At 38.5% G+C, this 20,739-nt stretch overlaps 1 protein-coding gene across 1 annotated transcript in view; it reads left to right on the plus strand.

Annotated features, from left to right (window-relative positions):
• Nucleotides 1-14,815, plus strand: part of wwc3 (WWC family member 3) — a 31,836-nt gene extending 17,021 nt beyond the window's left edge. The window contains exons 5-23 of the mRNA XM_079461216.1: nucleotides 1,477-1,556; nucleotides 4,538-4,667; nucleotides 5,113-5,244; nucleotides 5,361-5,434; nucleotides 6,402-6,650; nucleotides 7,884-7,973; nucleotides 8,272-8,819; nucleotides 8,902-9,022; nucleotides 9,430-9,510; nucleotides 9,591-9,677; nucleotides 9,758-9,953; nucleotides 10,695-10,865; nucleotides 11,478-11,581; nucleotides 11,673-11,817; nucleotides 11,912-12,076; nucleotides 12,201-12,293; nucleotides 12,378-12,614; nucleotides 12,822-12,949; nucleotides 13,513-14,815. Of these exons, the coding sequence (XP_079317342.1) occupies nucleotides 1,477-1,556; nucleotides 4,538-4,667; nucleotides 5,113-5,244; nucleotides 5,361-5,434; nucleotides 6,402-6,650; nucleotides 7,884-7,973; nucleotides 8,272-8,819; nucleotides 8,902-9,022; nucleotides 9,430-9,510; nucleotides 9,591-9,677; nucleotides 9,758-9,953; nucleotides 10,695-10,865; nucleotides 11,478-11,581; nucleotides 11,673-11,817; nucleotides 11,912-12,076; nucleotides 12,201-12,293; nucleotides 12,378-12,614; nucleotides 12,822-12,949; nucleotides 13,513-13,579 (2,898 nt within the window). The 3' untranslated portion in view covers nucleotides 13,580-14,815. The remainder of the gene's footprint in view (nucleotides 1-1,476; nucleotides 1,557-4,537; nucleotides 4,668-5,112; nucleotides 5,245-5,360; nucleotides 5,435-6,401; nucleotides 6,651-7,883; nucleotides 7,974-8,271; nucleotides 8,820-8,901; nucleotides 9,023-9,429; nucleotides 9,511-9,590; nucleotides 9,678-9,757; nucleotides 9,954-10,694; nucleotides 10,866-11,477; nucleotides 11,582-11,672; nucleotides 11,818-11,911; nucleotides 12,077-12,200; nucleotides 12,294-12,377; nucleotides 12,615-12,821; nucleotides 12,950-13,512) is intronic.
• The last annotated feature ends 5,924 nt before the right edge of the window (nucleotides 14,816-20,739 follow it).

Consider the following 20,739-nt stretch of genomic DNA (forward strand, 5'->3'; position numbering starts at 1 on the left):
ATGACTAAATGTAAAATGAATAATAAAAAAGCTTCCAGGTGACAATTTTGGGATGCGTGAATTACATAAAATGCACAAAAATGCTTTTTTACTACATTTTTACTTTAGATTTAAATTGTATTAAATCTCAATACTCGGTATGGGATTTTTTTAGTTGATCTATTGACAGAAATGCAATATAATATACAAAACAATGTCTTCATAGGTGTATTAAGACCTTACGTAACGGACAGACATGTTTTTATTACCTTAGAATAAACTATTTCTATCTACATGCAGATCAGGCCTACATACATTGATTTTGCTGCCATGTTTTGTACAGAAGCCCTAAACGGACAAACAACACTACAAAGCGCGTTTTCTCTCGCGGTTGTCCATGACTTCACAAAGGGGGGAAAAACGTCTACTAACTTACTCTTAACTGCTATCTTGCGTCAGATCAAACGCCTTTGACGCCTTTTCTAACAAACAAAAAAAAACAATGTTGCCCACATACTGAACCTCTATCGGGGTGATTTTTAGACGTAAGATCTCCATTGATATCTATGATCATCTCCACTAAAAGCCTTCGTACCGCGGGTCCTAACGCATCTCTGCTGGAAATTCTTTGTAAAATTAACGCTCCTGCCTGACTTTTATCCTTCTTTTTAGATTTTAAGTATAATTTTCCGATTTCTTAGCCGTTGTTGATCTTCAAATCACCAAATCTAACACACCCCTACCCCAATCTTTCGCTTTCGTCAGCGCTCGGCTCGACTGATGTCCGTCCTGTGAACTGTGCACCTTACTGCTGATTGGCTACAAGGTTGTTTTGGAACTTGGCCCGACTTCGTCTAAAGAAGCTTAATTTGGAAATCGGACACCCCGCCTTTAAAATCCACAGACCCTTTATTTTATGCAATTAATAATACATCGCTCTTTCTACAGTCTTTCTAATGCCCGCATGATCTCATCCAGAAGACATGCTGTCACAGCCGACCACATCTTTTTGCACTGTGGTTGCCACCGTCGTGTTTGGACCGAGAGATTGTTTGCAGTTCTCAAATTCACGGCTAGTGGCCGCTATAAATTCCGATCTAGACCTTTAAAATGTATATATTTTCTTATAAAAATACTTTGCACATTCTAAAGACATTGCCAGAATAACATACAAAATTATATAAATATAGAGCTAGAAGTGAAATGTGAAATCTGGATATTATATGTCATACTTTGTCTACTATGGCCTTCTTATTTCTGTGTGCAGATTACCACAGTATGGGTATTCGTATCTGGGTGGTTTAACTGTATATTAAATGACCCTACATTCCTCGGTTGTGGTTTTGGGAGGGCTTTGTGTGCGTGTTCAAGGTTCCTGTATGTGTGTTGGGCGGTTCGGGAAATATTAGACTTGTCTCTCTGCTGATGACTCAACTATTTTACGGTGGTGGGAATCCCAATATGTGTTTTGATGTGTATTGACTGTTGTGTCCACAGCTCTCCAGACTCAAACAGGAGCTTGCTCAGATGAGGCAGGAGTTGCAGTACAAGGAAATGGGAGTGGAGACGCTACAGGAGTGAGTTAAACTCCATCCTTCCTCACATGTTAAATGTCTTGAAAAGTTTTCAAAACGAAAATGCTGTCATCACATACCTGCCCTTATGTCACCACCCATAAGTGCTTCATTGGAACATCAAGGTTTGGCAGAATGTATAAGATGCTGTCTCTTAAACAATGATGGGATTGATGGGGACCAAATCTTCAAAAGAAGTCCATATGACTCATGTATCGAGTTGTTCCAAGTTTTATCCCAAGTCTTCTGAAGCCATATGATCTCTTTGTGGGAAGCACAGACTGAAATTGAAGTCGGAACTCTTTGGAATCATGCCTCGGAAATACTGCTTGACAGCTATACTATTCGCTTTCATAAATGGAAAACAATCTAACTCAATTGGCCACAATGATACAAAAGCAGCACAAAACTATTTTGGATCATGTTAGAAGTATTTTTGTTGTACATTTTCATTTGGGATTTCAGTGATCAGGTGCGGTGGCTCGTTGATGGCTTTACAGTAGTTTAACATTTCATTTTTTCACAAAGATTTGGGAATGTGTGCTGGGATTTTACATGAACTCCCATCTTTGTGTGTCTGAAAAAGGAGACTCCACCTCAGGAAGAGGATGCACCAGTTGACTGTGGGTTGCCAAGGCAGGAAGAGCTAAATGGGCCGAAAGAGAGAGCGAGAGAGTGAGAGAGAGGTGGGGTGGGAAGAGACGAGGAGGGGGCAAAAAGAGCTTGAAAGCATTTTGAAAAACAGAGATATCTGGCAGCGAATTCCTCCATGCTTCCTGCATCTCAGTCAGGGCCCTTATCTTTTAGATAGAACACAACTACGTTGCTCCCAGAATAGCAAGGTTAACTCTTTACTCTGTTTTTAACATTTAACCGTAAGAACAGTAAAAACAACACACTGTGGAATTTTTGATCTATTCAAAAGCAAAAAAAAATGTTAGTCGTTAAAACAGTTACATTCCTTTTATATAATCTCCTCCCTCTCATCCTCTCTGCCCCCTCTGTCTTATAAAAACTGGCAGCCATGTCTGTTCTGTCTCAGCAGTCAGTAGTGTATTAAGGTGTTGGGTGGGAGGGTTGGGCAGATGCTTGTAGCCTAAGGCTCGGGTCCTGGTCAGGCTGGTTTGTGAAAGGTTGGGGCTGGAGGTTTGGAGGAGGAAAACAAAGGTCTACTTGTGTCGAGAGGTGGAGAGGAAGAGGCAGGGCAGGCAAGCTGACAGTACCTGCTGTTGGAAGACGGTGGCCTGGAGGAAGTGGGGGCTATGGCAAGAGCTCAGTCACTATACCACAAACCAGCTGATGTTCAAACATAAGATCATGCTTTCAATTTGTGTGACCATTTAATCTAAATTCTCAAAGTCATAGTTTTGCCCTGTCCAATAGTATGGAGAAATCAATTATTGGACATATTGACTTTCTGTGCATACTGGAAAATATGTATATGAAGAGTTTATTTCCAAAAGGAGATCATTTCTAAAATCATGTTCTTTTTACTGTGCATTCCAGTTAATATCAATCTATCTGCAGTTGGTTGGTTTTTTTAAGCCATAATAACATAAAACAATACAGCTAACTAGCACAATAAAAACTTTTTTAAAGGAGTTATCTCATTTTGGAAACAAACTCTTCATATGCTCTTGTTTCTAGAATGGTAACCTGTACAGACTTTTCCCTTTTTTGGTATTGCAGTTTCAAAATACAACAAATGAACATGTTTCAATTTAGAAAAGCCTGCTTGGGCGTCTTATAATCACCCTCCAAAGCCACGCCTCCTCCAAACGCCAATACATTCTTATCAGTCCAAAAGACCGGTATAAACGTTATTTGACCAAAAATATTTGACCACTATACTGCTTAATTCCTATCAGGATGCGAAGAGATTTCCAACCAGCATGACAAAAGAATTTTTCTGAACAGAATCATGCATTCTGTCTTTAAGTAGTTTCTATTTTAATTGTTCCATGTATGGTTCATCGTATCTACTGCAGGTTTTCCTTGAATAGTTTATTCGTGAATACAGTCGTATACTGAAGTATTTTATCATGTGGGCAAATATATTACTATTGTATAGTAAAAGACGGAAAACACAGATTTCAGGAATTTGGGAAAAACAAAAACGGATTTCTTGTTGTTGTTGTTGTGTCCTCCCTCATATTGTAAACCATATCTCTCCGGCTCCTCATTTGGGGTGCTTTTCATGAACTGGCCCCCTTGACAAACTAATTGAATAGCCCTGCTCTAGAGGATAAATATCCCACAGTGCTTTGGCCACAGACATTCCCAGACGGGAGGGTTTCAGCGTGGTGATCTCCAGTTTCACTCGCCTAATTATTATGCCTTCGAGACCAGAAGCTGGTTTAAGTTAAAACAATATTATTTCAACATAGCTAAATGGTTAAACCGTGTGTTAGACAGGATAAGATTTAATAAATCTAACCTCACATCTATTGCTCTTATCTCCCAGTTTCCTTCAATCTTTCTTAATTTATACAGTCAATTTTCATTTAAAATTTAATTTACATCACAAAGATGATGTTACAGAGGAGCAATATCTTTGGTATCATTTTCAGAGCAAGTTTTTCAGTTGATGAATGATCGAGCATTGACAGCCAATCACATTCTTGGTGTTGAATGGGCCTTAGCATGATATTGGATGAATTAGATGGTGGTTCATAGCTGCTTTTCCTGGCTCTGGTACCACGCTGTTTGGCAAAAATAATCCCTGATGTCAGTGCTAGATGAATTCTTAATAATTAGTTGAGTGAGATGGGTGGGAAGGATTATTTAAACTATATTTAGTGTTTGTGAATATAAACATCCAGATGCAGTCTGTTCATGGCCATGGTGAAAGGTCTTTGTGTAAAAAAAACCTTGCTTTTTGTAGCCTGCATTAATCTGTGACACATTTACAACAAACGATATTTAAGTTTTCTGTATTCTGTATAATTTCTGTGTGTATAAGAGGGAATTTCTTTTTTTTACAGAATTGACCGGAAAATGTCCAGCAGTCAAACAAACTATAAATTAGATGAAGCGCAGGCCATCTTCAACGAGCTGCGCAGCATTAAGAAGACCATCAGCACCGGCGAGAAGGAGAGGCAGGACCTCATCCAGGTCAGCTACACACCGTCCATAGATACTGTCATGAAAGAGTTGTTGTGGAACAGTTTACTCAAAACACTCAAATGTAATTCAAGACCATTCACAGTCTCCTGTGATACACAAAAGAAGATGCAGCATTTTGAGAAATGCCTCCGTTGTTTTGTGTCCATACAATATATGTCAATAGGATCCAATGTTGTTTGGTTACAACATTGCTCACAAAATCTTCTTTTGCGTTATGTGTATTGAAGAAATTCACACAGGTTTGGTTAGACAAATATAGCTGATGAAATTATGAAAGAATATACATTTTTAGGTGAACTATCCCTTTAAGACCTAACAACTTGAAAGGACGTTGGGTTTATTTAGTGAGGTGCTGCCATCTTGTGTTCCAAGATAGAACCTGTTTGATGAATAATACTGTATTATTTGTCGCTTTGTTTTTCATTGAATAAAGAGCCTGGCCAAGCTGACATTGAACTTCTGCGACTCCATTAATGAGGTGGCCAACAATGCAGAAACGCTGAGTGACTCCTGTAGTGTTCAACAATGCACTGATACTGGCTGTCAAACGGATCTGATGGGAGAGGTTTGTCAGCGACAATTTATGAGATAAAAGTTTTGACAATAAAAAAGTCTTATTATTATTGTTATTATTATTTTATACAAGCACAATAATATTTCATGGTTGCTTCTCTCCTACAGTTTGGCACCCCAGAATCCTCATTACTAGGAGACAGAGTAAAACTCAGTTGGCAGTATGAGGAGGCAAAGAAGAAGTAAGTGGACTTATAAACAGATTTATATTTTATTTGTTTTTCTATTTATTATAATGCAACGAACTGGATACATCTGTGTAAATGAAGTGGTCTTGAGTAGTGAAGCAATGTTGTTGATTAGGTAGTCTATGTGGTTGTCAGGGTGAAGCAATGCTGTTGCCAAGGTAGTCTATGTGGTTGTCAGGGTGATGCGATGCTTGTTGCTAAGGTAGTCTATGGGGTTGTCCGGGTGAAGCAATGTTGTTGCTAAGGTAGTCTATGTGGTTGTCAAGGTGAAGCAATGTTGTTGCTAAGGTAGTCTATGTGGTTGTCAGGGTGATTCTGTGCTTTCGGTGTTTCTGTGCTGTTATCAGTAATAATTGTATTGGAGCACAGTTGCTTGCTATGGAATTGAGTTTTGCTTGGTGGTTGGTTAACAAAAAATTCTGTCATATTTTATTTTCCCTTATGGCATTCTAAATCTGTATACGACTCTTTCTTGTGTGGAACAAAAAAGAAGATATTTTGAGAAATGTAACTTAGATTATACTTAAGATTATAATAGCTTGTCTTGTATTAAAGTGCACGGGTGGATTGATGTGGCCTACATTGTAGTTGGAAACTCCTCTATATTTTAGGAGATATGGGTCCATTAGCTGTTGGACCCATGCAGGCCACTATACAAGATGCATGTTTCCATGGCAACAGAACTACATGCAACGTGCCAGCTATGACATTAGAGAGAGAGGGACAGAAAGGAGGGTATGTGAAGGGAGTGAGCGAGAAAGCTGTGGAAACTTGCATGCTCTCTTTGACTGACTCACAATGTCTGAACTCCAAAACGCGTAAACATTATTTTCACTTATAAAAACATATATTTTCCTTTTTTGCCGTTTTATTTTGGTGACATGCAGAATTGTATGTTAGCCTCAGTGTGAAATCATAGAGTTTATGCTCTCTGTGTGAAATGCTGTTTGTGTCTCTCTAGGATGTCCAGTATTCAGCATCAGTTGGCTCAGTTGGACAGTGAGAGCTGGTCTGGACGTGCAGAAGCTGACAGGGATTGGGACTGTCTGGAGCTGCTGCGAGAGAAAGAAGCTCTACTGCAGGAGATCACTCTGCTCAGCCAGCAGAAACATTCACCAGAGACTCTGTTTCAGCTGCAGGAGGAGAAACAAAAGCTCGAGGAGGAGGTGCACAAAGCCCAGATTGTCCAGAGTCAGGGAGCCAATCAGAGGTATAACCAGAGTCATTTTATATATTTTAACTGAGACATATTGAATTTGATGTAAAATAGTTTAAAGGAATAGTTCACCTTAAAACGAAAATTCGAGGCAAAATGAAAATAGTTACCCACACGCATGCATCAAACAAGATGGACAAGACTTTTATTTTGTAAAAAAGATCCGTGACTTCATATGCATATAATATAGTAATACAAACAGGTCCAGTGCGTCAATACGTGTCTTAAGCGAAACTATAATGGTACAACAAGCATATCGTCGCTGTCCTTCTGAAACCTAGGATGTCCAAATTCAATGTTTTTCATGAAAAGGAACTGCATTTTTAAATGATTAAATACTATGTTGGCAAAGTTGAGCACTTGAATACTTTTTAATGGTTAGATATTTGCCAAATCCAGTGACGGACATAAAGAGTGACTATTAATAAGGATTCATGGCAAAAAAAGAAAAATCACAAATGATGGCGATACAAGGTTTCAGAAGGACAGCAGTTATATGCAAGCATTCATTTAAAATACGACAATAACACATTTTTTACTTCAGATCTCATTGCCCTGCGTCTTGTGACTAGTTGTCATATGTTGTTTCATCACAAGACATATAATAACCAGTGAGATTATATTTTGAGTTATTCCTTTAATTTACAATGTTCTGTACGATTCTGTAACACTACAGCACACCCATCCTGTTGGAAAATGATATCAATAAATCTACAAAAATGTCATGACATTCAAACCATGATAACTTGCAAACAAGATGAATGCAGCAATTCTATTTCTGCCCTAGAAGAAAAATTTATGTTTGGACTTAGGATATATGGCAAGTCAAAGGGTTCATCATGAAAAAATAAAAATGGTAAAATCTTGAACAAAGAAGATCAAGTTTTGTAAACAGGAAATACCTCTATCCACAACATGGCGGTAGAATTATGAACGCGTTATCTAGTACATACGGGTGCCCTTATATCCCTATTGAGCACCGCAGATGTGTTTGTGCCAGGTCAGGTGAGACACATAAGGGTAATTTCAGATTGCCTCAATATGCATCGGCTTCCATAACCCACCTGCATGTTTTTCTGTTGTGCTCTACATATGTATGACTTTTCTGGATATCACATTATGAACCACAAATGGTAGAATGAGATGTTTATGATGTACATGATTGAGCCCCTTTTAAATGTGGCAAATCCGTAACATTTTTACGTTATGTGGTTATGTGCTTTGTAGGATATTACTGCAGGAGAAGAGAAATGTACTTATGAGACATCTCGAGGAGGCCACCCGTATCACCACGTATCTACATTCACAGCTAAAAAGGTAAATCGCAAACACACACAGAGAGTTTAAACCCTCATGAACGTATGACTACTTTCGTCTGTGGTTTTAGTGGTTCTGTGTCCATACAATAGTAGTCAATGGGGCAGATATTGTTTGGGAACCAACATTCTTCAAAATATCTTCTTCTTTTGTGTTCTGCAGAAGAAAGAAAATCAAAATGACATTTGAAATGACATGACAGGATCAGTAAATGAAAAAGCAATCTTCATTTTTGGGCAATCATCCCTTTAATAAATCAACATCAAAACCATATTTATCTTCATTTCTTTTTGTATAGTCTCTCAGCCAGTAACCTGACGGTGTCATCCAGCAGCAGCCGTGGCTCTTTGGCTTCCAGTCGTGGGTCCTTAGCCTCCAGCCGTGGATCTCTCAGCTCCGTCAGCTTCACGGACATCTACGGCCTGCCACAGTATGAGCGTCCAGAGTGTGGCTCTGATGTTCCAGACCCGTCTTTCCGCTACCTTCTCCCCCTAGAGACCCACAGCAGGGACGGTTCTTCCTTCGGCCCCAAACGCTCACACGACACACCGCAGTCTCTCACCTCCCTCTCCTCTCGCTCCTCGCTCTCCTCCCTCTCCCCTCCCAGCTCCCCCATGGACACCCCGTACCACTCGGCCCCACAGGACTGTCCTCTGGCCCAGATGACTGAGGAGTACATGGAAGTGGCCAGCAGGGGGCTTCTGGAAGGCCTGCGTGGTCAGACCCAAAACATTCAACAAACTTCTCTTCCTGGGGAAGTAGAAGTGGGAGGCCCAGGTGCTGCACATCTCCTGGAGGAGAAGAACTATCGTGATGGAGGTCTCCTGGGAACATATAGCTCCACGGGTAGAGATATAGTGGTAATTTTGACTGTTTACGTATCGAGTAGTTTTGTGTTTTTACATACTGTATTTGTGATTCTGTATAGGAGTGACTCTGCGCTGTAAAAGTGCAAGCAGGGCCAGCAGAAGAGCGAGACGTGTGTCTGCAGGAGTGAACGAAGACGTTTTGGCGACAGATAGCGGAGTTTTTGAAGCCTGGAGCAGAAGGTTGGAGAAGATTCTCTTTTTAAAGGGATAGTTTACCCAAAAACAAAAATTCTGTCATCATTTATCCGCCCTCATGTCAATCAAAACCTGTATGTGCCTTTTTTCTGTGTAACACAAAACAAGATATTTTGAGAAATGTCTCAGTGGTTTTGCGTCCGTACAATGGGAGTTAATGGGGATTCAGTGTTTGGGTACCAACATTCTTCAAAAGATATTCTTTTGTGATCTGTAGAAGAATGAAAGTCATACAGGTTTGGAATGACGAGGATGAGTAAGTAAGGAATTAACATTTTTGGGCGAACCATCCATTTAAGGATGAAACCACCTTTGCAACAGTTATTTAGGTTGATGAATAAGAAAGCAGAAATTGTTTAGCGTGGCTTTAACATCATTTTTCTTACCTCCAGCAGGACAGAAGAAGTTGATGAAGTTACTTTTGCTCAAGATGTCACACCCTCAGAGCCGGTTCAGATTCAGCTTGGCCTTCTGTAAGCATCAACACGTACGCGTTTACCCACCATTCACATAACACACTATTCATTTTTACTTTTCGCCTGCTCTTTTCCAGATACGATTCCAGTGGCATGTTTTTGCTGCTGCATGTCCTTCAGATGAGAAATTTAAGTAAGGCCATTGTTAAAGGTGGATGCAAAGTGTAAGTTGTCCTTTCATATACTCACACTGCTCTGTAATAGTGATGTGCCCTGCAAAAAAGTTACTCGTTTTATTTTTCAGATTTGTAAAGATTCATGTTCTTCCAGTGGACTCCAGTCGGCCATGCACATACTACTGCTGTAAGGCCCAGGAGCCTCAATCTCTTCTCAGCTTTAATGAAGGTTTTCGGATCCCCCTGAGTGCCGGAGGCCCCGTGGCCCATGCCTTACAGCTAAACCTCTGTGCTGTCGGACCACTTACTCAGGAGGAGCTGCTGGTAAGACATTCCAAATGTTATGCAGTTTAATCCGAATTTCTACATGTACTGTGGCCATTCCAGTCGAATATCTGTTGAATTCCAACGAAATCCAACCTCAGATGTGACATTAAGCAACAGCAATGTGAAAGACTGACAGCATGGCTAAACACATGTGATAAACTTATTCTATCAGAGTTTTTATATCACATAAATATATATATTTTTTAGCTTGTTCTACATACATGTACAAATATTACTGTTTTATTGCTTAAATAGAATCTGGAACCTGTTTTCTTTGCAGTATTTGAGGACAAATAAAGGGCATATTTTCTGTTATTTTTGCCTCTTTCTCCAGTTTTAATTTTCTGTAAAAATTTTGTTCGATATTTTTTTCACAGAATTAAACAAACATAATAATTTTATTTAAACGGATACCTTTAAAAAAAATAGTAAATCCAGAAGAATTGAAAATGGTCTTTGAAATAGTCTCTTATTTTTTAGGCAGCTGTATGTTATTTTTGGTTCATTTTATCAGGCCTGTTGGCTTTTTTGCTTCAGAGTTCTTCACAGTCTTGTGAGAATAATGTGTTAATCCGATCAACGCCTGTTTCTCTCATATTGTATTCTGTATTTATTCTAACTGTATATCCTGCACTTGCTAACTGCACTTCTGGTTAGACCTAAACTACATTTCGTTACACTGTACTTGTATATGTGTAATGACAATAAAGTTGAATCTAGTCTAATCTTGTGTCTCAGGGTTCTGCTCAGGTCTCGCTGACAGACTGCGCAGGCGGCACTGAAATGATCTTCCAATGGCACAAACTGCAGATCCATAGAATACAAAACTACAGGCCTGAGAACAGAGGCCTCGGTCAGCCCAGTCGTATAAAGGATGAAGAGGAGCAGGAAGGACAAGGACCAGCTGAGGTGAGAATAGAACACATCTTGACATATGGAGGGCCAGAAATCCCTCCAAATATCCTTCTTATTAATTGGTAATCGCTTTCACAAACCTTGTCGTTTCCCTGTGCTTACAATTATTTTTATAATTTTTAAAAAGCTGTTTTATAAAGACTTACCATTGCGTAGTTCCAAATTAGTTTGTTGTACAAAATAATACATTTAGATAATATTCACGCATATGTATTCAGTTAAATCTCCATAAAAGTAACTCTAAAAATGTGCACACCGTTTTAAAGCCATCTAAACGCTTTGTGTGATTTATTGTTTATTTTTATTTAAGCCATTTTAGGTGTATTAGTTGGACTGTAAACTGTCAGTATATGAAAAAAACTAAATAACATCAAACATGTTATTACATGTATACAGCATGCAAAAAACTTTTTCCAAAAACTTTCAAGTGCAGGAGGCTAAATAATTTAGGTTTAGAAAAGGTCAACATTTGATCTTTTGAAAAAGCATACTCGTTGCATACATTCCTATAATTATTTTAATAACCCACCACATCATTTTCCTCATTTTTTCCAAATTTTCCTGGGAAAATAATGTTTCTTCTCCCTGCTGCCCATTTTCATCTAGCTGTCAGTGGTGACTCATTTGGAGGACATGAAGAAAGGGTTACAAAGGAGTAAGGATGGGCTGGAGGAGTTGGAGAGGAAGGAGGAACAGGCCATTTCTGAGAGGTCCACACTCACTGCCTTAACAAATCATCAATTTTGACAGTCTGAGAACGTTATTGATAAAGTATGTTCCTCTGGTCTAACTGCTGTGTAGGAGTTGGCAGGCTGAGTCGGTGGACAGTGGCTGCAGTAACAGTACAGCGTTTGTCATTCCCTGTCCTGAGGGTCTGTGTACTGAAGGTATCTGCATGACCTCTGGGAGGCGCTGTTTGCCCACGGAGAGAAATACAGTTGTGAAGGTATTTTGAAAGGACATTTTGGAACGGTGCATTTACTTTTTCCATTTAAAAAACCTACGGAAAATGCTAAGGATATGATTCGTGTATATTTCAGGTGGACAAGGCAACCAACACGGAAGGTGTTTTTCCAGAGCCAATGAGAATGCGGCCGAAGGAGAGGGCAGGACGCTGGGGTCACAGCTCTCCATTCATGCGCAGCAGTACAATTGTGAGATCACAGACATTCTCGCCTGGAGCACGTAGTCAGTATGTCTGTAGGGTAAGTCAAAACACATGCTTCACACATGCACTTGAGAAGTTGTTTTGTGAAAAATGAGAATTCTGTTTTTAATATCCCCTTTTTCTTACGAAAAGCTATTTACTTAGTTTTGACTGTTTCTCAGTTGTACCGTAGTGACAGCGACAGCTCCACTCTACCAAAGAAATCCCCCTTCATCAGAAACACTCTTGAACGAAGAACTCTACGATATAAACAGGTTAAAATGACATGCATCGCACATTTTCCTCAGTAACATTTTGGATCAGGGTGTCGTGCTGACGTGTGTTTGATGTAACTGCAGCAGTCTCATCGCTCCTCTCTGGCTGAGCAGCCCACACGTACTTCTCTGGACCTGGAGCTGGACCTCCAGGCCTGTCGTACTCGACAGAGGCAGCTGAACGAGGAGCTGGCGGCGCTGCGGGAACTCAAATTACGGCTGGAGGAGCCCATGCAGGGTCCTCGCGGTCCCGCGGACCTCCCTCATTGGGCCCTGCGGGACGAGCGGTTCCGAAACCTGCTCCGTGAAGCTCAGAGACAGGTACTGGCTTCTTGTTCTATATCACACTGTATGTATTGTAGCATTGTAGCAATAGTGTAAGGCTTTTTAGGTCTCTTGACTCAAATTCTCCTGAAATAAAAGAATTCTATAAAAGATGACATGCCTATAAATGTTGGAGTCAAATTTATAATTCATAATCTCTTTGATTTCTTAATTTCTCTCTGTGTTTTGGCATGTTTTTCTCAGTCTAAGCAGAGCAGACAGGAGCAGAGGCAGGAGGAAGCCGCTGAGAGGAGGTTGCGCAAAGCTTCTAAAGAGGTTTTACAAATGAGGGGCCAGAACCACAAAGAGCCCCTTCCTGTGCAGACGTTCAAGTGAGTCCCTCATATCGAGTGTTAGGAGAGTAATCAAAACCTAAAATAATTCTAAACTTAACTTTGTCTTAAAAAACTATAAAATGTACACCGTACTGCTTTCAAATTACTTTTAGCTTTAACAATATTACTACAATATTTACACATTTGAATCTATATGATAAATTATGTACATTAGACCATTTCTCTTTAAAATGTTATTTATAATGCATAATATAATACAATATAATTTAAATAAATGCATTTGTATAATATACAGCCACAAAGACCACTCTAAAATGATTTCTCGTTTGTTTTTTTATTTACCCGTTCTAAGTACAATAAAATTTCATCTGTAAACTTGTGAAACCATTTCTTCAATATTGCAATTTAAGTCTTGCAAAAAATGTCGAAAATGCATAACCAAAGATGCAATGTTGGCAGATCTTGAATACTGCAGAGTTCATATTCATGTTTGAACAACATAAAAGTTTTCACAAAAAATGCTGATTAATGCTAACTGGAGTGGTCTCCTTATTGTTTCCACAGCTGTGTGTATAATTTGTCATTTTCTCCTGATACAGAGAGAAGATGGCTTTCTTTACCCGACCAAGATTCAACATCCCTCCCCTGCCAGCTGACGACGTGTGAGCGCCCCCTAGGCCACACTATCAAATATGAAGAATCTGTCTTTGTTTTTTGTATTCGTGCCCATGAAGTAATTGGAACAGAAATTTAGTTATTTCAGCACAAAGCTGAAAGTTATTCGATATGCAACATTTGAACAACAAAAGCTGTACAGAACAACCGTGTGTGAGAGCGTGACTGCGAGCGTGTGTGTTATAGTAGTAATGAACACGTTCACCTATATTTTATGTAATTATTGACATCTTGGCCTCCTGCTTGTTTAATGGGGGCAAATAACAGTTTTATAAAAGAACAAAGCATCTTTTTACTCCTGTTTGATGTACTTCTGATATTTCGATGTCTACGCTTAAGGCTGGAAGACGGAAACAAAGTCAGTTTAGACAAATTCACTGTACTGTAACTTATTTTATAGTACTTTTCCTTGAAGGAAATAAAACTGCTCCCTGCTTTTTAATGTATTTTATAAAGCTTTAAACAAATAGCACTTACTGTAAGTGTTTTTGGACGTACAGTAGAATGGAATTTTTGGCTGATTTTGTTTCTGTTACCTGACTCTTTAAAGTTATTTACTTAATGTCACTTTTTGGATTCACTTTTATTGCAGTTGTCGTTGTCCCTTGTGCTGTTATTCTATTAAAATTATTAATATTAATTATTACTTTTCAATATATAGATGAATATATGAAACACCGTTTCAGTTTTTTATGTTACATGTAAAAACATCTTGAAGCATTAAACCTTAAAAGTGCAGCTGTCGGTGAATAATGATGAGTTTAAGATTGGGCCAATGCTTTATTTTGTTACAGATGTCATTCAATATATTTATATCTAATATTTAAATTATAACATTTGCATTTATGACATAAGTGGATTATAAATGTATAAATTGTCCAGTAGGTGGCATCTCCAATCTGTACCTGTGTTCAGATTTGACATTGCAAAAATCTTACATGTATTATTGTGCACGGTTATTGTTAAATATGATCATATGTATACATTGCCTTTTTAAAGTAAATATAGAGCAAAATTAATTTAGTCCACTCCAGCACTTTCCCTGGCTTTGATGTTTTTAAAAGATCCAATGCACATTCATCAGATCTGGAACATTAATGAGGTGGAAATTTTAACACGATAAACTGTGTTTTTTAAAAATAGAACGAAATTGCTGTTCTTATCATTAATGATGTTTAAATCCACACATGGGCATAAAAGCCCCTCATTAAAGTTTCACTAAAACCGCAAATTAGAGGCGTTTATCACATTTTTTCCAAACAGGAGTGATGCTGCATTTCTGCTGAAACCATTTTTTCTCCCAACAGGAGTGAAAGTGCCGCATTTCTGCTGAAACAAATTTATAAGTAAATCTGTTGTTGATAATCCTTAAGAAAACAGACACCATGGCTGACATATTTTTACTAGAAACTTATCCTTTTGGGGGGCATCATCATCATGCTTCATATCATTATTTTTGTTTCCAAAACTATTCAACGTTCCAGAAACCTGTGCTCAAATGATCTGTTGTTAACAGGTAAAGCAGCTGTTGGATTTTTTTTCTTTCAATCAATCAAGAGTCTCTACATTCCACAGAGCTATGAATCTGAGCTTTGGGAGGCCTGGTACGTAAGCACACCTTATCGCACTTGAATGATTCTCCATGTGTCAAGACTGCTCCTGGTCAGTGTAGAAGATGGTGTAGTGGACACTCAAAATTGTCTTTAGTGCACTTACACTACACATGAACGGTTAGATATCTCTTTCTGTCAATAAAGCTATTTTGTACACAAATTCCCTACTGAGACCCTAAAAGTCATGACCCAAATGTAATATGCTGAAAAACTCCCTAGTGGCTCCATTGCCTCAACTAGTCAATATACTGGCATATTATGTTTTGGATTGAATGAGACACTAAATCGAGAATCCAGAAGAAGCTATGTGTAAAGAAACCTTTGAACGGTTTTGTTTTATTTATTTATTGTAGATATACCCCATAGATATATATTGATAAAACTATTTTACTTTAGCAAATTTTCTAACAAGCAGGTACAAAATAAGTCAAAGGAATCCACTGCAGGAGCATAAAATCCAGAAATGGTGGGTCTGTGTCTGAATGTTGATGGGTTTGCGGTCTGCTCGTCTGAGGGGGAGTGAGATAAGGCAGATGGAGAAAAATGCACATGTGAGAGGGGTTTTAGAGCCAGGAGATACCAGCCTTTCATGTGTGCAGAATTAGAATCTGGCAGCATCAGTATAACACACATTTTTAATGTTGTTTGGTTATACTTGACAATTTTAAGTTGCCAAAAGAAAATGATTGTGTCATTTTTCAAAATGACAGGAAACCAGCACGCATACATGGATGTCTAGGAAGTTGGCGTGTTTTTTCAACAAGATTATTAAAACATTCATCTATTTTATCATCTCACATATTTGTCATTGACTGAAGTGTTGCCGACAGATGAGTCATTAACAGATACCACAAGATTCAAAGCTTTCTATTACGCATTTGTCTTTAGAAGTCATCTATACAAGCCTCCCCCTAAGACATACAGGAGTTAAAGTAATCTCATCTGGAGAACAGCAGCTATCTCTTTCTACACAAACATCTTCCTGCCAGGCATCCACCTCACCTCCCAGGAAAGACTTCTTTGATATCATAGCAGTTACAAAAATAATCGTCAGTATCCGATTTGATTTATCGGTCAAGGCCAGGCAAAAGCTATCAGGTTGAAATGGTGCAATGTCTTTAAGCATTTGCCTATAAAACAAAGCCCTACATCTTATTAATAACACATGCATCTTCATGTAGCTAGAATTAGACCTTCACTTGTTTAGCTTTTTTTGACCCTGTAAGTCTTCTGCTCCTTTGTGTTTCATTTCGGCATCACTAGTCAAGGAGAGACCAGTAAAGACAAGGGACAAAGTCTCCCAGTTTCCCTGCTGCACTCTCTGTGACTCGAGTCTGTGTTTCTCCCTAAACTACACGCTGAGATATAGACCTGCCCTCCCATGTGTATAGTATAACAACTTTACACCTGTTTCCAATTACTGTGGTATTTTAGGCAGCCACGAATGGCCGTTTAGAGACGGAGGGATGATGTGGAGAAGACTGTTTAAATATTATCAGAAATAAATTGTATATTTATGGGGTATAAATGGGAAGCACAGCACTGTATTCAAAGGGTTCTGTCTGAGCAAAACCCGACCTTACTCTTGAAAGTATTTGAACAGTTTTGTTACTAAAGGTACAGTTATTAGGTTGATTTAGCCATATTTAATAATTATTTATTGAAAATGTTTAGGTGTCACGATACTGTAATTTAACAGTAGACTTTCAGATAATCTCATTTAATATAACAATATTAAACACATCTCAAAGCTATATCTAGATATTAAAGTCAAGAACATGGAAGGCATGGACATCATTTTAGCCTGTATAAGTTTATTAGTTCTTCCGAACGCAAAGGAAGATATTTGGAAGAATTTTAGAAACCAAACAGTTCTCATCCTCCATTTATTGCCATGGTATAGGAAAATAAATACTATGGGAGTGTATGGGGGATGAGATCGGTTTGGTTACTGACATTCTTCCAAATATCTTCCTTTGTGTTCAGCAAAACAGAGAAATGGATACAGGTTTGGAACAACCCGAGGGTGAAAAAATGATGACCCATATCTCTTTAAGGTTGTTCAAGTCAGCTTGAAACAGCATGAACAGTTGCTATGGTGTTTTTCCCCCTATGTCGGTGAAAAACAGTGTGAAAAGCTTCTGGAATGAGAAGAAAATATACAGCAAGATTTGATTGGTTTGTTGGAAGTTAGAAGCTAGGCCATTGGAAAGTCCAGTCCCGCCCTCTCCATAATCAAATTAACCGTAGCGTCCAAAACATCTTCAGAGCGTGAGCTTCATGTGGCCTTTCAACTCTCACAATAGAAAGATAAATAAGATGTTTATAAGTAAGTTGTTATTGTGTTCTTCTGTCTGTTATCCATTTAAGTCTTCAGGAAATCACGGAGGATCCCTCATCCCCCTGCCACTGGATGATTACATCATAGCGTGGGAACAGTGCGGCCTGCTTCTGCCCCTTTGTTCCCTTCGCCCCCGCTCCCACTCAACTGGACATCTCCAAAAGAAAGCCCCCCTCTCTGCCAGCCCCTTGATGAACATCTCAGCGGAAACGGTTAAGAGATTTACTTAGTAATGTAGTGATATCTTCGTTTCACAGCTAAAAAATATAAAATGTTATTTCTATAATAGTTCAAAAACATTGGTTTAAAGGGTTGTTGCCTCTGAGAAACACACACAAGATGCATATGAAATGGCAATTAAATGGTCAATATTAATAGAATGCGAAGTTGAATAAGAAAAAAAGCTTTGATTTGGGGAATTCTGTCCATTTTATGCAAGAACAATAAATCAAACTATTTGTAACTTGTTATTTATTATTTAACAGCGTTATATCATTTGTTTTATTATGTTTACCATTTATCATTGCTGTATAGTTCACACAAAGAATCGCTTCACAAACCAAATGTTAGTTTGTAATTCAACAATTGTTTGCAACTTAAGTTGAAAGTTGATTTTCTCTCTCTCGCTCTATAGTGGATGGGGATGTTTCTGCTGTTGTGCGCCGGAACAAAAAGGCAGCGAAGAAAGGCAAGCTGCGGTTAGGCCACAGTCAGGGAAAGACTTACGACATTACTGTCTGTCTCACGTGGTTAACTAAACAGTTTCTCAGTGTGAGATAGCTCCACTGGGAACTGCTGCTTTATTACAAAATAATTTAGCAATAAACATCATAAAACGCCACTGCACATTCATAATAAATATTTGAGCAAGCATTGTAGAATGTACTGTACATAAAACAGGCCTGATTACTGCACGTCAGTTTGATTTACACAGACATTCTACATGATTTGTAGTTTTTCCATCTACTATCTGGAAAATACTTGCAGACGTCCTTTTTTTAAATCAGCACAAGTAAGCCCTGGATAAAAGATCGAAACCAAAATAGCTTCTCAAATGGACAACCAGAATGGAAAATGAGATTTCGTGGCAGGCGTCAAAGTCATTGTAAATCATAAGATTTAACTCTACACTACAGGTGCCAAAACCTTTTCGGTTCTCGGGTGTTTTTTTGAAAATTATGGCTGAGCACACCAATGGAATCTGAAACTGAGAGTTATACACGGAACCTGTAATAACAGCGCAGTGAAACATTATCATCTCTCATGCGAATCTCTGTAAATCTGTGTCCTCGCCGTGGTTTTTCAAAGGGGTTTTACCAGACTGCAAGCAAAGGGGATGCATTTGCTAGAAATCCCTTCAAAAACGTAAAGTATAATTGTAAAGATATTTATTTTGCTTCAGAACCCTCACTAATGCTCTTTAAGTCAGTGAAAAATATCTACGCTCTGAGTGACATCATTTAATATTTGTGCTCAATCTGTAAATCACATGGTCCTCATTTTTACAAAATTTCAATTCTTGTGTGACTCTCTGTGGCTTCTGGGATATGATCAGTATTTCACCAGCCGGTGTGGTTAGTGGTGAACTCGCCAAACATTCCTCTATCCAGACAAAACAAATATGCAACAATATTATGCACATTGAACAAAGACTGCAGAGGTTTATTATAAGGCCTTTCCATCACACAACTTTTACTGCATAATTAAACAGTAAAATAACCCTTAGGTCACAGCCATACAGGAGGACTAGGTTGCTATGGCAACAGTTGGTAAATATTTTACCTGTCATATTTACATATTCTGTGCAATTGCAATTCGTCCTTTCTGGAACGAGGGGTCCAAGCCTAAATTAGATTTCATCACAGTTTTACATGTAGTTTTAGATGAAACCAGTCCTACATTGTTTGTTAAACCACAAAAATAAATGTTTTTTTAATAGCATGTTTACAAGATGTGCAAGGGTATACTTTTGCATTCTTGCAATAAAACAAATATATAAAAAAAATTCATACAGTTCTTTGGGCAAACAGGATGTAAGAAGCGAAAAAAAATGTGTTAACTTTGAGTGGCTCCCCTTTTGTTGAGTTATAGTCAGGCGATGACAAACAGTAGCATGAGATCAAGGGCACTACAGGAACCAAGGACGATTTTCTTTCATCTTCTGAGTTCCTCATTTCTCTAGGCCGAAAGAAAAAAACATACTGGCATTTCCCCTACAAATTGTTCTCCAAAGCAGTCAAAAGCCTCTTTAAAGCATCTTAGCAGAGTCTTACAGTACGGGACATGCATATTAATCCAAGTGAAGACACTTTTAAATGGAGTTTGGGAAACGTTTCATAGAGTTGTTGTAAGAGGTGAAGCATGAGGCAACCTATAGATTTTCATCATTTTAAAAGGTGGACCAAGTTGTTATGGGACATGTGAGCATGCGTACAGTATTGGATACATTTACGGTATCCTTAAGATTAATGTATTTTTTTGCTTAACCAAGGCCTTCTTCAGGTCCTCGGTTTGTCTCCAGGGAGCTCTCAATATTTTTCACGATACTTTTTTGGCTGATGGCCACCATAAATGTTTCTTTTTAAACATAGGCTACAGAATTCTTTTGATGACTTCAGTGTAAGAAGTTTTTTAGTACAGGTTTGGCAAAATACTAAATATATAGATTCCTCTAAGGCGGTCTAATTTAAATAGCTGACAACAATTTGGCATAGTGTATTCGTACCTGCCAACAATTTTGCTTAAGTAGGAAATAAAATGTGAAACTTCTTTGCCCTGTGCACACTTGTGTCATAATCAGATGTCAAAAACAGTCAATACATGTTTTCTCAGGATTACATAGACCCCAAAACTGACAGCCGTGGGATTCATACCGACAGATAAACCCAGAAAGCTTTTTTTAAACTCAAAAAAGTTTAATAGGCTGAGGAGGTCCACACATGCTTAGGTAGTCTGCATTCAACTAACACAGGCCATTTAACAAGAAGGGTTTAATGACATGCTAACTAAGCACAAATCTCTCATTTGGAACCCATTAAGTAAATTGAGATCTTGCTGTGCTGTTTTGCCACCAAAATTGTCAATGCAAGAGCTTTAAAATAAGTTGTTTAAAACGAAAGCTGTCATTAGTTTTGCTAAAAGGAGTTAGCGCATACTGCTGACTAGAATAAAAAGAGATGCATCCATACATCCATTTA

Source organism: Barbatula barbatula, assembly GCF_947034865.1.
Source record: "Barbatula barbatula genome assembly, chromosome: 7".
In the NCBI taxonomy this organism is placed as follows: domain Eukaryota; kingdom Metazoa; phylum Chordata; class Actinopteri; order Cypriniformes; family Nemacheilidae; genus Barbatula; species Barbatula barbatula.